Genomic DNA, 18,042 nt, shown 5'->3' with positions numbered 1-18,042 from the left:
TATATTACAATTTAGCTATAATACAATTGAGTTATAAAATACAGACACTAAGAAAAGATACACATATTTTGATATTTATTTATTTATTAAATTTCAAGGCTTTCTAACATCTTGATGATTCTAGGCAGCTTATAAATAAAAGCAATACATGTAAGAAAGAATATAAACAACAATAAGAACAGAACATCAACTATAAACCGGCTATAGTGAAAAAGGGCTCCACAATCATTATGTCTCCAATTGTCCCTTTTAGCCACATTCCAGAGAGCAGATATTGCAACACAATAGCATACTTCCAAGGTCCCATAAAGTATTTAAATGTAAGCCTCATGTTTGAGCATATCAGGTGGGAAGAGATGAGATACATGATATTGGTTCTTGCTCAATAGACACTTGAATTAAGGTGAATTTAAACACTTTATGACTAAACTCAGAGGCAGTTTCATTTTCTTTAAATTACCTTTCATATCAGCTCTGAAACATATTTATAAGGTCTTCATGCTGACACTTAAGTGAAATTGGTCACTGTGTTTTTCATACTGTAATAGGCTTTCAAGATGCATTTCTTTGAAATGTTTTTATCACTTTCCATTCCATTTTTAGTTCTATTTATATCTCTTTAATCCATCAACATTCTTTCATTTTTCTGAGAATTGTGTCACGTTTTATTATTATAAAATAACATATTTGATTAATAAAAATGAATAGTATTAATTTGATAGCTATCCATTTACTTAGATAATTATTTTAAGTATAGCATAATTTATTTTTTTTACTATTGCTGTAAAAGTGCTTTTCTTTAATGTTCACATAGTCTCAAGATAAAACAACTGGAGGAGTTAATCCAGAGCCCTGCCCAATTTGTGCAAGGCAGTTGGGAAAACAGGTAATTCTCCACCTTTTTGATAGATAATATGTGAAATAATTTTCTTTATCGAACAATACTTACAAATCTGTTGTCTTTCGAAACAATCCCATATGCTTATAGTTCTGTATTTATTTTTTTAAAGTATTCTGTTAGACCACATAGCTGCCATGCATAGAATGTGTACGCAAAATGTTATATCCTGTCATTCTCAAGTATTATAATGTTCATGTAGAAATATGTTTATGGTTTTACATCTGTCTCTTAAAGTTCTGAAAACGATGATTGAAGTATATAGTGCTATCTGATGAAACACAGGCCACTGAGCAGATATCCTAGGCATTTATAGAATTTCAGTGTTATGTAAAAGGTTTTTTTAACTTTTTTTTAATATTAAAAGTTGATGTCAACATAAGTAGCTTTTTGCAATTCTACATAATTAGCTGTTTCTTGTTTCTTCTAATATTTGTTTGCTTCTTCTAATATTTGCACATTTTATAAGCAAAAAACCCGACCTTGCCTATAACTTTTCAAACTTTTTTGAATATTGTAGATAAATTCTAATTTCTAATATGATAGAAAAAGATTTCTACAGCAAACGCAGGAGTTTTATTTAAATAAATGTAATTTAAAGTTTCATAAAATTAAAGCAAAATTATATTTTGCCCTGGAAGTTAGTTTTTGGGGCCTTCATGTCATTCTGACAATGGATGTGCACTCTGCCCTCCAAATAAAAAAAATCCTCCCTCAGAAGTGTCTTTTTTCTTTTTTTGATGTTTATGTGTATGGTATACATTTCTCTGTTACTCACCCCATCATACTTTTTATATGATCATACTAAGACAATAAATGCATTTGCTTATTTAATTTTTAGTTATTAAGCTTGGCATATTTTTGGTGTATAAGATGCACCTAAAAGAGGATAAAAGCAACTCTTGGCAGCTTAAATAAAATACATAGTATTTTACTATAGTAATATATAGTAAAAACTAGAGATATAAAACAATTATCAATATAAAAAGAGATTCAAATTGCAAAATATTAAATACAGACTAAATATCATGAATATCATTAAATATCACGGAGGAATAAAAAAATCAGGTCTTATAATTCAGTTATTTGCAAGATTTCATTATTTTTAATGTACTGTATTTAAATCTGAGTGAGAAATCTATCATTAGGCACCTGCATACCTTTTCAGTCTATCTGGTTAATTTAAAAATCTCATACAAATGCATATTTTCACTTTTTTTAAAACAACTGAGTAGTCCTTTTCTAGTTTTCTTGTTGGTTTATATGACTAACAAATAAGCATTTTGTCTTATTTTTCTCCATCTAGTGGGCAGTGTTGACATGTGGACATTGTTTCTGCAATGAATGCATAGCTATTATTATAGAACAATACAGTGTTGGCACTCGCAGAAGTTCAATCAAGTGTGCCATCTGCAGGCAAACAACTTCACATAAAGAAATCTCCTATGTCTTCACAGCAGAGACTGCAAACCAGGAGGATGATATACCTGTGAAGGTAGATTTGATGCAAATTATTGATGATTTTATTAAGAAAAATGTACATTTATTTGGAAGTCGATTTTGTGGAATTAGTTTCCACAACATTTTTGTGTCAAAATATACATTTTCCAGAGGCAGTTCTCTGGCCTCCAAAATGGCAAGTCATTTCATAATATGATGATTATTATTTTTTGTGATTCATTAAGTTATTCCAGTGCTTCATTTTGGTATCCAGAGTAACTGGACATATCAATTGGCTCGATCATATTCATGGGAACAGTTTCATAATAATTTGATAGCTGCACAAAACATCTCAGGTCATATGCTTGTGGGTTTCCTGGTATACATGAATTGTATATTATTATTATTATTATTATTATTATTATTATTATTATTATTATTATTATTATGTCAGTACAACACAGCAAACGAGATCACTATGCTGGATTTTGTATTTCATCACCAGTCGGGCGCTTCCCAAGCACCTAGGACTGCGTGATGTAGCGGCGAATTATGTTTGCCGATCCCAGTAAAGCGGCCTTTTGCAATTGACTGATGAAGATTTTGTCAATTCCGATGGTTTTCAAATGTCCGCTGAGATGCTTTGGCACTGCGCCCAGCGTGCCAAGTACCACTGGGACCACTTTCATTGGCTTATGCCAGAGTCGTTGCAGCTCGATTTTTAGATCTTCATATTTCACTAATTTCTCTAGCTGCTTCTCCTCAATTCTGCTGTCTCCTGGGATTACGATGTCGATGATCCATACTTTCTTTTTCTCCATGATCACAATGTCTGGTGTGTTATGCTTCAGAATTCGGTCATCATCATCATCATCATCATTATTATTATTATTATTAATTAGATTTGTATGCCGCCCCTCTCCGAGGAGTCGGAGCGGCTCACAACAATAAAACATCATATACAAATCCAATGTTAAAACAGTCTTTAAAAAACCCCTATTAAAACAGTCATACAGCCCAAACACACCATTCATAAAATCAAAGGCAGCTAAAGATATATCAATTCCTCCATGCCTGGCAACATAGATGAGTTTTCAAAAGTTTGCGAAAGGCAAGGAGGGTGGGGGAAGTCCTAATCTCCGGGGGGAGCTGATACGTTATAAACAGTGTTGTAAAACACATAATACATAATGTTACTTTGTAATTTTGATATGATCTGTACTGAATAAATACCATAAATAAAAAACTAATTTTCATTTTCTTTCTATTGAAAGGGAAGCCACTCAACTAAAGTGGAAGCTGTAGTCCGAACTTTAAAGAAAATTCAATTCAAAGATCCAGGGGCAAAAGCTCTAGTTTTCTCAACGGTATTTCTAAGATTTAAAAATTGTAAAAGATCAGTTTGTGAAAGTGTTATTTTACAGGGTTCTGGAGTGTTAATTAATGAAATGAGAATTGATTGAAGCTAGATCTGGTGAGCCTTGACAATTATATATTTGGCTGCACTACTACTTATTTTTGAAGTAATAAGTAAGAAAGCTCCCATACTGGTGCAACTTTTAGAGAGCAGTACTGCTGGCTACTTCTGCTCCCTGCAAGTTGCTGGTTCAAAGCTCACCAGGCTCAAGGTTGATTCGGCCTTCTATCCTTCCGAGGTGGTTAAAATGAGGACCCAAAATTGTTGGGGGCAACATGTTGACTATGTAAACCATTTAGAGAGGGCTGTAATGGACTGTAAAGCTATATATAAGTGCTATTGCTATTACCATCCATCTTATTTGTACTATATTAACAATTTTCTTTTATATTTTGCAGTGGCAAGATGTGCTTGATATCATTGCAAAAGCTTTGCATGATAATAACATGGAGTTTGCTCAAATCAATGGAATTCACAAATTTCAGGTATTTTTTTCATTATTATTGTTATATATTTTGTCCTCCCCCTTAATACTAATATAGTAAGGATAACACATTTGTACTAAAGTAATTCATGTTTTAACTGGTGAAATTTATTTATTTACTAAAGTAACTATAATACTGTAAATTAAGAAAAAAAGGAAGATAAATAAGATATAAGATTGTAAAATAAGGATCAAGTACAAATTTAACAACATCCACCAGTTAATTCCAGTTTGATGTAAAAGAAGCATATATCCAAGATATTAATGCTCCCATAATTTAGGATGGTTGGGAACAAGTGGGTCAGATTTTACTCTATCCAGATTCCCAGTTAATTCAAAAGAAGATTTATCCACAGTATCATGGGAAAGATTTTTAATCAGGGATAACAAGGAGCCCATATTATGGTTGCGCATCATGTTGGTTGTTTTGTATGTATAAGGTAATTAGGATGTACTGTCACCCACCTTTAGTTACGTTTATTTAATACACTGAAAAGTGATAAATTTATATTTATTCTCTCCATCCCCCCCCCCCATCCAACCTTTTCCTTTGTTGAAATGATACAACAATATTTTTATCTTCCAGGAAAACCTCTCTGCATTTAAATATGATCCCAAGATCAACATACTGCTTTTGCCTCTCCATACTGGTTCTAATGGTCTAAACATAATTGAAGCAACCCAGGTACTGCTGGTTGAGCCCATATTGAATCCAGCACATGAATTACAGGCTATTGGCAGAGTGCATCGTATTGGGCAAACTAAGTATGTTCTAAAGACTGATTTATGTAATCTAATTCCAGCATCATAAAGGTTTTAGAGGCTCTTGTTCCTGTTTTGCCAATTACATTCACTTATTCTAACACCCCCCACCCCCCTCCAATGTGTTAGGACTAAGACTTATCAGTCAATGGTTGACAGTTACCTCTGTGAATTTATGTAGCCACACCCTATTCCCAACCAGGATCAATTATGTACACAATGGGGGGGGGGATTTCAAACATGACATTTTAACACCTTGGAGGGGGGGAGGCACAGGAACTACTTTAGGATTTAAGTTAGGTAATTTAAAGATATTAGAAAATGTAAACCCCCCCCCCACTAAATTGCTCTGTCTTGCAAATTACAGATTAACAAAATTGGAACAGACCTTGTACGCCATTTACTTCAGAGTAGATGCTTCAAAAACTCAGTACTGTTCTGTTTAATAAAATGACAGCATTTTTTTACCCTGTTTCTTAAATTATTACATTTATCCTCTGTCTTTTTGCACATACACATTTGCACATATTAAGTGTAGCTAATAAAAATATAACAAAATATAAAATATGATGGTTAATTCAACATCATGCAAATCAGTTAACAATTAAAACATTGTGTTTTCTAAAAATCAGGAGAATAGAGGCAAATACTTATTCCCAGAGAAAACATTCTATAACTCAGGAATTCTAAAGCAAGGCTGTCCCCTACAATTTAAAAAATTTTTTTTAAGAATTATTTTAATTAGAATACATTTTCAATATATTTTTGTAATAAAACAATATTTAATCTTAAACAAATATTTTTTTAATAAAACCCTATAAGCTAAACATGCAAACTAAGATGGAAAATAATATATTTTAGAATATAGCCACTAATTTTATCAAGGAATTAACTGCTATAATACAACAGTATTTTTTATTTGTACTGTTTGTATGTGATACTGTTGTAAGACATCACAGAATTTCTGCCATAAGAATACAGTACATATATCCACAACCTTTAATTGCCAGAAAGTATCTCCTTTTCCAAAACATATATCTACAACAACCATTCATTTATTATCTGAACTAATACCACTTCTCCATTTTCTTCATATAATTCTTTTTGCCATTTCCATCTCTTGCATCAGTTGCTACTTCCGGACTCCATCTTTCTTACCATAAGTGGTTTAACATTAATATGAATGTACAGAGAATATCTAAGATTAAAACAGAATTAAAGCCAATTGTTTTAATATTAAGTCACCAAACTAAAAAGTAGGAGACTGTGAGTTCAGGTTCCGTCTTAGTCATGAAAGTCAATTGAGCAACTTTGAGCCAGCCACTCTCTCACAGTCCAACCCCCCTCACAGGGTTGTTTTGGTGGGGAAAATAGGAAGAAGGTGTGTCGAATATGTTTGACTTTTTGAGCTATTTGTAAAAATAAAAGCAGCATACAAATATTTATTTTATTTATTTATTTATTTAGATTTGTATGCCGCCCCTCTCCGCAGACTCGGGGCGGCTCACAACAAAGTGAAAAAAACAGTTTACAACAAATCTAAATTTCTACTAAAAACATTTAAAAGAAACCCCATTTTCTAAACACACATACATACACACATACCATTCATAAATTGTATGTGCCCGGGGGAGATGTCTCAGTTCCCCCATGCCTGACGACACAGGTGGGTCTTAAGGAGCTTACGAAAGGCAAGGAGAGTAGGGGCAGTTCTAATCTCCGGGGGGGGGAGTTGGTTCCAGAGGGTCGGGGCCGCCACAGAGAAGGCTCTTCCCCTGAGGCCCGCCAACCGACATTGTTTAGTTGACAGGACCTGGAGAAGGCCCACTCTGTGGGACCTAATCGGTCGCTGGGATTCGTGAGGCAGCAGGCGGTCTCGGAGATATTCTGGTCCAGTGCCGTGAAGGGCTTTAAAGGTCATAACCAACACTTTGAATTGTGACCGGAAGTTGATCGGCAACCAATGCAGACTGCGGAGTGTTGGTGAAACATGGGCATACCTAGGTAGGCCCATGACTGCTCTCGCAGCTGCATTCTGCACGATCTGAAGTTTCCGAACACTTTTCAAAGGTAGCCCCATGTAGAGAGCATTACAGTAGTCGAACCTCGAGGTGATGAGGGCATGAGTGACTGTGAGCAGTGAGTCCCGGTCCAGATAGGGTCGCAACTGGTGCACCAGGTGAACCTGGGCAAACGCCCCCCTCGCCACAGCTGAAAGATGGTTCTCTAATGTGAGCTGTGGATCGAGGAGGACGCCCAAGTTGCGGACCCTCTCCGAGGGGGTCAATAATTCCCCCCCCCCCGGGTAATGGAAGGACAGATGGAATTGTCCTTGAGAGGCAAAACCCACAGCCACTCCGTCTTATCCGGGTTGAGTTTGAGTCTGTTGACACCCATCCAGGCCCCAACAGCCTCCAGACACCGGCACATCACTTCCACTGCTTCGTTGACTGGACATGGGGTGGAGATGTAAAGCTGGGTATCATCAGCGTACTGATGATACCTCACCCCATGCCCTTGGATGATCTCACCCAGCGGTTTCATGTAGATATTGAATAGCAGGGGGGAGAGGACCGACCCCTGAGGCACCCCACAAGGGAGAGACCTCGGAGTCGACCTCTGACCCCCCACTAACACTGACTGCGACCGACCGGAGAGGTAGGAGGAGAACCACTGAAGAACAGTGCCTCCCACCCCCAACCCCTCCAGCCAGTGCAGAAGGATACCATGGTCAATGGTATCGAAAGCCGCTGAGAGATCAAGAAGCACCAGGACAGAGGATAAACCCCTGTCCCGGGCCCGCCAGAGATCATCCATCAACGCGACCAAAGCAGTTTCCGTGCTGTAACCGGGCCTGAAACCCGACTGCTGGGGACCTAGATAATCGGCTTCTTCCAAGGATTGCTGGAGCTGGAGTGCCACCTTCTCGACAACCTTCCCCATAAAGGGAAGGTTGGAGACTGGCCGGTAGTTATTAAGTACGGCTGGGTCCAGGGAGGGCTTCTTGAGGAGGAGGCGCACAAGCGCCACTTTATAGGAAGATGGAAAGGATCCCCTCCCCAAGGAAGCGTTGATAATCTCCTGGACCCATGAACAAAAATTAACAAAATTACCAATCTATTTTACCCATGAACAAAAATTAACAAAATTACCAGTCTATTTTACCAGTCTTTCAAATACAGTGATTTTTACCTTCCCGCATTCACACAATGCCATACTTTCTGGTGAATTCTGGAAATTAATATCCACACACTTGGAAGACATCTAAGCTATGGAAGTCTGATTTAGAATACAGTGATAACTCTACTTAAGAACTTAATCCGCTCCGTGACCAGGTTCATAAATAGAAAAATTTGTGAGTAGAAGCAATTTTTCTCATAGGAATCAATGTGAAAGCAAATAATGTGTGCAAACCCATTAGGAAAGAAAAAATAAAAGCTCGGAATTTGGGTGGGAGGAGGAAGAGGAAAAAGAGGAGGACAGTCGCTGCCAAAGGAAGAAGGTGAGGAGAGGGAATCAAAACCAAAATTTTAAGGCTTAAAAAAAAAAAGAGGGACTCTGAGGCAGCAAGGAGCACACCCCTTCCGTACACCCTGCACGAGGCTGCCTCCCATACACTGCGCCAGAGAGAGAAACCCAGGGGGTATGGCCGGAAACTGGCCAGGCCTTCGTGCCGCTCTCAAATTTTCTGTGAAATTTTTCCGGGCTCAGGTTCTTAAGTAGAAAATGGTTCTTAACAAGAGGCAAAAAAATCCTGAACACCCAGTTCTTATCTAGAAAAGTTCTTAAGTAGAGGCGTTCTTAGGTAGAGGTATCACTGTATCATCTTATCTTAAATGAATATATTTAGTTTGCACTTGTTTGTGCTTATCGATATTTCTCCTTCATGAAATGTGAAGGAAAGAGATATCTTTGATTGAGTTGGAAAAATGCTGTTCATTCCATTTGGTGGGTACTGTAACTACAATTGGCTATTCTTTGGTTTCTTAATTTAATTAAGAGAACAAAATAGATTGAAAATATGTCTGGTGCTTTTTTTTTAAACAGCCTTCCCTTTAATATAAAGACTATTTCCTTTATATTATTTTTCTAAAACTGTAATATAGATCTGGAGGAAACTAGTTAATGTGATTTTTTAAGAAATATTAACTGATTCTAATCTGTTCTTAAAATATGCTTGACTACTGAAACCATTAATTTAAAGGATTTAGATTATAAACTGCTACTAGTAAATAAAAATTTTGGAGCTCAGTAAAATTTACTTCTGGGAAATAATGTATACTTTTTGTTTTGTTTTCAAAATGCAGAGCTACTATTGTTCATAGATTCTTGATTAAAGCAACAATAGAAGAACGTATGCAGACAATGATGAAAACTGTAGAAAGGAGGTAGGTAAAAGCTGATAATCAAATTGTTATTCAAATGGGTAAGTGAGCCATCCAGTATGTAATATCATGTAACTGCAACTCTGTGAACACATGTGTGCACGTGTGCGCGCGCACGCACACATATATATTCCATGGAATGAAACAGGAATGGACATGTAGAATTATATCAGGAATTAGAATTATGATAAAAAAAGAGAGGCATTGTCCAAGAACCCTCAATTACAGGCATTTTCAAATTGTGAATATTGTTGCAAAAAAAAAATCTGAAGCATAATAAAAACTTTCTCCAGTGAAAATATCTCAGATTAATATAGCAAATAAGAACAATTGGACTTTACTATATCTAACTATTGGTAAAGTCCATAGGAATTACCTTTGTTTGTATTTTGAACTCTCAGACTACTACAACTGAATCAATTCCTGAAACTGATCTTGGAGGCTAACTTTTCAAATCAAAATAATTTACCTCTTAAATCAATTATCTCATTTTTATTAGCCAAATTACCAAGAATCATATAAGGTTGTATGCATAGGAAGTCTATATAAATCATTACAGGTTCATTGGTTATTTACTCAGGGTGACTAATTATTAGGATATAGTTTGATTCTACAAAAATATTTTTCTGCTTTTAAAATACTAAAGAATTGTATTTGGTTATTGTTTGCCTTATGTAACATTGTATAATCAAATCTCAATGTCTATGGAGATTCTCAGTCATCCAAGTCTTAGTTGTCCCAAAGATGCTTTTTCAAGAGGCAACTTAACTTTTTGTTTTTCTTTGAAGATGTTTCACTTGTCATCCAAGAAACTTTTTCAGCTCTGACTAGATGGTGAGGAATGGAAGGAATATAAATCACCCCATTCCCCACCATCCAGTCAGAGCTTTTTATGTGTGAAGTGGTAGTTTAATTTATTGCATAATTTCTAATGTACATCATTTTACTTAAAATTAGATAAAATTGGATTGGAAAAGAGTTTACCATTTCTAACCTAAATGACATTGTAAACTATCCTGGAAAATATTTAAAATTATCAGCCACAATATGGCTTTGAAATGAAGCAGTGTTCTTTGTAAACTGCCATTTTTCTCCATGATCATTATAAGATAAACTTAGTGCAGAGCTGTGAGTGTACCATCTGCTTCTCAGTCTTCTTGATTTGTTTTCTTCCTCTCTCTCGTTTTTTTCCCAAAGTCATTCCAATTCTTCTCTGAAACAGTCGGAGGCCTCTGTGTTAACTGTAGCTGATTTGGCAGATCTTTTCTCAGAAGAAACTGAAGAACTTGAATGAAATAGTCTATTTCAAAACTCACCGAGGTTGGAATGGGGCCAGGACTTACCTTTCAGGTTTACGGAGGTTGGAAGAGGGACAGAATTTATCTAAGATAATAAGAGCTAACTGTCAGAAATTCCAGTAGCTGTCACCAACTACTCCTTCATTTTAGGATGAAAATACGAGTAAACAATTTAAGTTCTGTGTTTGTGAATTTCTCCAAAATATTATTTTGATTAATCAAAATGCACTTTATTTAGAAATTAATAAACTATATCTTTGTACTTCCAAAGAACTTAAAAACCGTAATCGACCTTTAATTGTGGGGGGGAAATAATTCAATGTAGCTTGTTACATCAGAACATATATTTAAAGCAGTGGGAGCAAATAGATGGCATCATTGCTTGGATGCTTAAATGAGTTATGCTTAGAATTTCTGATCTAAGAGAGTTAAATAAGAGGCATGTATTGTTTGCTTCATCAAAATGTTCAACTAAATGTTGAAGAAATAATTTGTATGGTGAGGACATCGTTGTCTACATTTTTTTTTGCAATTAATTATTAAAATAAGTTTCAAAATAAACTACTGTATTACTTTTTTGAAGGAACTTGCAGTGGTGCTCCCATGATATCATGCAACTAACAGTATCATGCAAGCAAGAGTATCAATTATCCTTAATCTGTTAATCTTTAGATACCACTTAAATTTTTATAATACAATAATATTTATTATATAATACTCCAATTTAATTTTTTCTTCTTAAACTTGCTGTTAATGTGCTTTTTGTAAATTAATGTCTTTTGTATGATCTTTGTCTTCAAATGATAGCTAGACATATCCATTTAGATATGTTCACATTTTTAAAGATTCTTACATTTGTATTGTTTTGTTTAAAATTTTGGTTTTTGTATTCTGTTAAAAATGGCAATGCCTTCTCTTGCATTCACTTTGATACAGTTGTAAGCAAAGAATGACAAACTTGCAAATTATTACTTTTATTGTACTGCTTGTTCAATTTTACTAGCAGGTTTACGATTAGCTATTAATAGTAGACATAAAAAAATAAATGTATCCAAACAGTGAAGAATTTAATAATAATAAAGCTAAACTCACTGAGATTTCATATGATGAATGTCTTAGAAAATATCTGGGTAGAATAATCTTACAAAATTGCTAATTATAGGTAGATAAAGACTAGGATGCAGATTGAAAGTAAAATTTAAAGCTGAAAGTTTCATTGTGGATATTTTATGTTGCCAAGATAATCGTTCCTGATCATTGCCTCCAATCATGTCTGTATTTATTATGTATTATTAAAAGACAGTAGGTCCTGTCTTTTAAAGTGGGGGTAAGAATAGAATAGAATAGAATTCTTTATGGGCCAAGTGTGATTGGACACACATGGAATTTTTCTTTGGCGCATATGCTCTAAGTGTACATAAAAGAAAAAGATACATTAGTCAAGAATCATGAGGTACAACACTTAATGATTGTCATAGGGGTCAAATAAGCAACGAGGAAACAATCAATATTAATAAAAATCTTAAGAACACAGATTTTAAGAAGAATCTTAAGTGATTTAACTATTGGATTTGACAGGAAGACAAAAAAATAGATGGCAAATCAATCTAGTTATCCCACAATGCCAATAATTGAATCTTCCTATTTTTGAAAACATATTCTGGGACTTGATGGAAACTGCCCTTGGTTTAGGACTGGATTAGAGATTCCCTGGGGCTTAGTGACTTGGCTGTGTATCTTTGGTTGCTAGAGATACAGTTTGTGATTGGATGGTATGTAAACACAATTTTACTACAACTAATTTTTCAGCTGCTTACTTTTAATTAGCGTTAAGTTTTTAAAGTATCCATTCAATTTTTTAAAGAATTTTTTTTACCATCTAGAAGAGGTAACGTGTGCCCAAATCTGGAAATAACAGAAGCTTTCTTCATCAAAAAGCAATGTTTATGTGTTTCTCATTTATCTCAACTACAAGCTAGCTAGGTCAATGTGACAAAAGTTTCTACCATTTCAGGCAATCTGAAGACTTGGCTAGCAAAGCATTCCTCTAAGTAGAACCAGCCTTTTTCTTCCTTTTTTGGTTGCCTGGAACATAAAAGTTGTTTACAAGAATTGTCATGTACTATTAACAGAAGCTAAAGAAATACCACACCAGAGTGAGGGGGAAGGGTTGGGTGAATCAAGGATATAACTTTTTTTCTTTCTTGCTCAATTTAAGAAGAGGAGCAGATGATCACACTCCATAAACTGGCTGTTACGAAAAGTGCATTTTAGAATTAAAATTGTAGAAAAACTGAAATACTTTTGAGAAAAGTATTTAGCGCACAAACACACACACACACACATTCAAAGAATTTGTGTCCTGCGTTTCTATTGTGCTTCAGTCCAGCAGATGATGCCAGCTGGCTGTTCATCTTGGTTTTATGGAAAATGCTAATACACAAGGCCAATATTAAGTACTACAGAAATTCAACAGGTCTTGTGTGGTTTAAACAATTAAATATAATTGTTATTTATCCAAATTAAATTCTATCTCAGTGATGGCGAACCTTTTTTCCCTCGGGTGCCAAAAGAGCATGTGCGCGCGCTGTCACACATGTGCAAGTACCCATACCCATGATTCAATGCCTGGGAAGGGCGAAAACATATTTCCCTGCCCTCCGGAGGCTTTCTGAAGGCCAGAAATGGCCTGTTTCCCAACTTCTGGTGAGCCCAGTAGGCTCATATTTCACCCTTCCCAGGCTCTAAAGGCTTCCCTGGAGCTGAAGGAGGGTAAAAATGCCCCCCATCCCCCCAAGGCTCTCTAGAAGCCAAAAATGCCACCCCAGAGCCTCTGTAGGAGCCAAAAATCAGCTGGCTGGCACACATGGATATTGGAGCTCAGCTAGGGCAACGGATTGTGTGCCAGCAGATATGGCTGCATGCCGCCTGTGGCACCCGTGCCATAGGTTCGCCATCACTGCTCTATCTTATTAAGATCATTTCAAGAGATAGAGAAGTTTGATAATATATTTTTCTATTGTACTTTTGTTTTGGTAGTCCCATTCAAACACTTGGAATGTATCAATAGTTAGGATATCAGCAGTAGTAGAAATAGGGGATTGGTTTACTTATAGATTCTGTAAGCAGAAGGAATTTTGAAAAATCTCTTCCTTCCTCCCTCCCTTTATTTATTTATTTAATTGGACTTGTATGCCACCCCTCTCTTTCCTTGTGCTTAGTATTCTAGAAAGAACACTTCTAGGGTGGCTTAAAGGTCATGTGACTGTGTGTGTGTGGCTTACCGACCAAGATAATTTTTCAAATAGGTGCTTGGACTCTTTTTCAGTTGATTACGTCAGTGTTTTTCAACCAGTGAGACATGGTCAGGTGTGCTGTGAAGAAGGAAGCTCAGCTTCCGGTCTCGCAACTTTTTGCTGAGGGCGCGAAGAACAAAAAGTTGTGAGACCGGAAGCTGAGCTTCCTTCTTTGCGTCTCAGAGAGTTTAATGTGTGGTTAAGGCAGTGGTGTAAAGCTGAAGGTTTTGGTTATGTAAGTCATGATGTCAGTAGGTGGTCTAATAGGGAGTTGTTTAAGAGGGATGGTTTGCATCCATCATACAGAGGTACCCAGATGCTCGGTGAGGAATTCAGAACTTTTTTGGACAGGCATTTAAACTAGGTAAAGGGGACAGAGATGTACCAGATGTGGAGGATTTCTGTCCCCGACCAATGAGGATAAATCAGTTTCTGGAAGCTTATGAAAGGGGAGCTGTAAATAAAATAGATGTAGTTGTTGATGATAAGGGGCAAACTAATAATGAAAATAATGTTCTTCGGGTAATGTACACGAATGCTCGAAGCTTGAGCAACAAGCTCTGTGAGTTAATGGCCATAATATCTAGAGATAATTTGGATCTGGTTGCCATAACTGAGACATGGTTTAAGGATTCTAATGAATGGGGAATATCCATACCAGGATATACACTGTATAGGAAGGATAGAATAGAAAGGGGAGGTGGAGTAGCCATTTATGTTAAAGAAAGTCTAAAAACAATACTAATTCAAAATACATGTAAAGATCTGGAGACCCTCTGGATTTGCATACAAAATAAAGACGGTTCTGTCATTAGAATTGGGGTGATCTATAGGCCTCCAGGGCAATCTGAGGAACATGACAACAAGATGGTGGATGAGATTACCCTAATGGCAGTAAAGGGAGATATTGTGGTTATGGGTGATTTCAACATGCCTGATGTTGACTGGAATATCCCCAGTGCCCTTACATGCAAAAGTAAGAATATAGTAGAGGCCTTTACAGGAGCAGCTCTGGCACAGCTAGTTAAGACACCAACTAGAGGGGAGAATATTCTAGATTTAGTTTTTACAAATGGGAATTGGGTTTCAGAGGTCAAGGTGGGAGAAAATTTAGGTTGCAGTGACCATCTATGTTTGTGGTTTGATGTAAAAACTGATTGTGAGCAATCCTATACTGCAACCAAAGTATTGGATTTCAGAAAAACAAATTTTAATGCAATGGGGGAATATTTAAATAATGAATTAAAGGGGAGGAATAAATTGGCAGGAGCGAGCACCCAGTGGACTGTATTAAAAAAGGCCATCTTAAAAGCCACAAGACTTTATGTAAAGCAAGTAACTAAAGGTAAAAGGAAGAAGAAACCGCTATGGTTTAGCAATGATGTAAGGGCTATAGTCAATGAAAAAAAGGCTGCCTATAGGAGGTATAAAGAGTCTGGAAGTATAGCTGATAGGGAGGTGTATAAAATGAGACAGAAGGAGGCGAAACAGATAATATATGCTGCTAAAGCCTCAAGAGGAAGAAATAGCAAAATCTGTAAAGAAGGGGGATAAAACCTTCTTCAGATATATTAGTGATAGGAAGAAGAAAAACTGCAGCATCACAAAGCTTAGTACCGGGAATAATACATGCATTGATGGGAATAAGGAGATCGCTGACCATTTCAATAGCTACTTCTGTTCAGTTTTCTCAAAAGACACCTTACAAAATAATACTATAGAGGGATATAGCATTGCTTCCAGCTGTACGGATTCAGCTCCAGTGATCTTAGAAGCCGATGTCTTAGAAGAACTTGAAAGATTAAAGATAAATAAGGCAATGGGTCCAGATGGCATCCACCCCAGAGTTCTTAAAGAACTCAGATCTGTCATTGCTACCCCCCTGACTGATTTGTTTAACCAATCCCTGTTAACAGGAGATGTCCCTGAGGATTGGAGAATTGCCAGTGTTGTGCCTATCCACAAGAAGGGCAGTAGAGAAGAAGCTGGTAACTACAGGCCAGTTAGCTTGACATCAGTTGTAGTTAAAATGATGGAGACTCTACTCAAAAAGAGGATAAATCAGCATCTAAAAAACAATAACTTATTGGACCCAAATCAGCATGGCTTTACTGAAGCAAATCGTGTCAGACTAATCTCATTGAGTTCTTTGACTATGTCACAAAGGTGTTGGATCAAGGTGGTGCCGTGGATATTGCCTATCTGGACTTCAGCAAAGCCTTTGATACGGTTCCACATAAAGAGCTGATAGATAAATTAGTGAAGATTGGACTTAATCCCTGGATAGTTCAGTGGATTTCAAGCTGGCTGAAGCATAGACATCAGAGAGTTATTGTTAATGGCGAGTATTCTGAGCAGAGACAGGTTACAAGCGGTGTGCCACAAGGATCTGTTCTGGGTCCTATTCTTTTTAATATATTTGTGAGTGACATAGGGGAAGGTTTGGTAGGGAAGGTTTGCCTATTTGCCGATGACTCTAAAGTGTGCAATAGGGTTGATATTCCTGGAGGGGGTCTGTAATATGGTAAATGATTTAGCGTTACTAGATAAATGGTCAAAGCAATGGAAACTGCAGTTTAATGTTTCCAAATGTAAAATAATGCACTTGGGGAAAAGGAATCCTCAATCTGAGTATTGCATTGGCAGTTCTGTGTTAGCAAAAACTTCAGAAGAGAAGGATTTAGGGGTAGTGATTTCTGACAGTCTCAAACTGGGTGAGCAGTGTGGTCGGGCGGTAGGAAAGGCAAGTAGGATGCTTGGCTGCATAGCTAGAGGTATAACAAGCAGGAAGAGGGAGATTGTGATCCCCTTATATAGAGCGCTGGTGAGACCACATTTGGAGTACTGTGTTCAGTTCTGGAGACCTCACCTACAAAAAGATATTGACAAAATTGAACGGGTCCAAAGACGGGCTACAAGAATGGTGGAAGGTCTTAAGTATAAAACGTATCAGGAAAGACTTAATGAACTCAATCTGTATAGTCTGGAAGACAGAAGGAAAAGGGGGGACATGATCGAAACATTTAAATATGTTAAACGGTTAAATAGGGTTCAGGAGGGAAGTGTTTTTAATAGGAAAGTGAACACAAGAACAAGGGGACACAATCTGAAGTTAGTTGGGGGAAAGATCAAAGGCAACATGAGAAAATATTATTTTACTGAAAGAGTAGCAGATCCTTGGAACAAACTTCCAGCAGACGTGGTTGGTAAATCCACAGTAACCGAATTTAAACATGCCTGGGATAAACATATATCCATTGTAAGATAAAATACAGGAAATAGTATAAGGGCAGACTAGATGGACCATGAGGTCTTTTTCTGCCGTCAGTCTTCTATGTTTCTATGTATTCCAAGTTTTCCGGCAGCTGCAGCGCCCCACCCAGCTGGAGCTTCCCTGGTGGCAGTGGCAGGTGAGCTTTGGGGCCTGGCACGAAGGTGCCAGGAGCGGAAGTGCACCGGCAGCAGCCGCACCGGGCAGTAGCCGCGGGGTGGCAGCAGGGCAGTCGGCTGCGAGCGGGAGCTCCAGGGTGGAGGCACTCACGGTGGCGGCTGGACATGTTGCTGGATGCCAAACATGCTGGTGCTGTGGGGCTGGCATTGGCCCGCTGGCTGGGCCGCGATGGAGGTGCCAGCCCTGCGCCCATGCCCAGCGTAGCGCCAGCATGTACCGCATCCAGCAACACTTCCAGCTGCCTCCGCCCTGGAGCTCCCGCTCGCAGCCAACTGCCCTGCCGCTGCCCCGTGGCTACTACCCGATGCCGCTGTTGCCGGCATGGTGTACGAGAGAAAGAGATAGTAAGAGAGAGTGAGAAAGAGAGAGAGAGACAGAGAAAAAGAGGGAGGGAGAGAAAGAAAGCAAGAGGGAGAGAGAGAAAAGGAGAGGGAGAGAGAGAAATGAGAAAAAAGGGGAGAAAAAAAGAGAAACGAGAAAATGATTGAGGCAGAGAATGAGAGGAAAGAGAAAAACAAGAGAAAGAAGTCACTCTTGATTTAAAGCATATGATAAAAGCACCCAAAGAATTAAGAGAGAAAAAACCCAGCCCTCACCTGTTTTTGGAAAGA

The 18,042-nt window shown here is 37.4% G+C and overlaps 1 protein-coding gene across 4 annotated transcripts in view; it reads left to right on the top strand.

Moving 5' to 3' along the window:
* The window catches only part of SHPRH (SNF2 histone linker PHD RING helicase), a 62,485-nt gene extending 50,591 nt beyond the window's left edge, over window positions 1–11,894 (top strand). For all 4 annotated transcript variants that reach the window (XM_070733670.1, XM_070733669.1, XM_070733667.1 and 1 more), the window contains 7 exons: window positions 815–886; window positions 2,205–2,393; window positions 3,613–3,705; window positions 4,154–4,240; window positions 4,826–5,004; window positions 9,309–9,389; window positions 10,584–11,894. In XM_070733670.1, the coding sequence (XP_070589771.1) occupies window positions 815–886; window positions 2,205–2,393; window positions 3,613–3,705; window positions 4,154–4,240; window positions 4,826–5,004; window positions 9,309–9,389; window positions 10,584–10,680 (798 nt within the window). In that variant the 3' untranslated portion in view covers window positions 10,681–11,894. The remainder of the gene's footprint in view (window positions 1–814; window positions 887–2,204; window positions 2,394–3,612; window positions 3,706–4,153; window positions 4,241–4,825; window positions 5,005–9,308; window positions 9,390–10,583) is intronic.
* Window positions 11,895–18,042: the final 6,148 nt, after the last annotated feature.

Source organism: Erythrolamprus reginae, chromosome 1 (genome assembly GCF_031021105.1).
Source record: "Erythrolamprus reginae isolate rEryReg1 chromosome 1, rEryReg1.hap1, whole genome shotgun sequence".
Taxonomy (NCBI): Eukaryota; Metazoa; Chordata; class Lepidosauria; order Squamata; family Dipsadidae; genus Erythrolamprus; species Erythrolamprus reginae.
The sequence above is the reverse complement of the archived record's forward strand: the minus strand, read 5'-3'. Positions and strand labels throughout refer to the sequence as shown.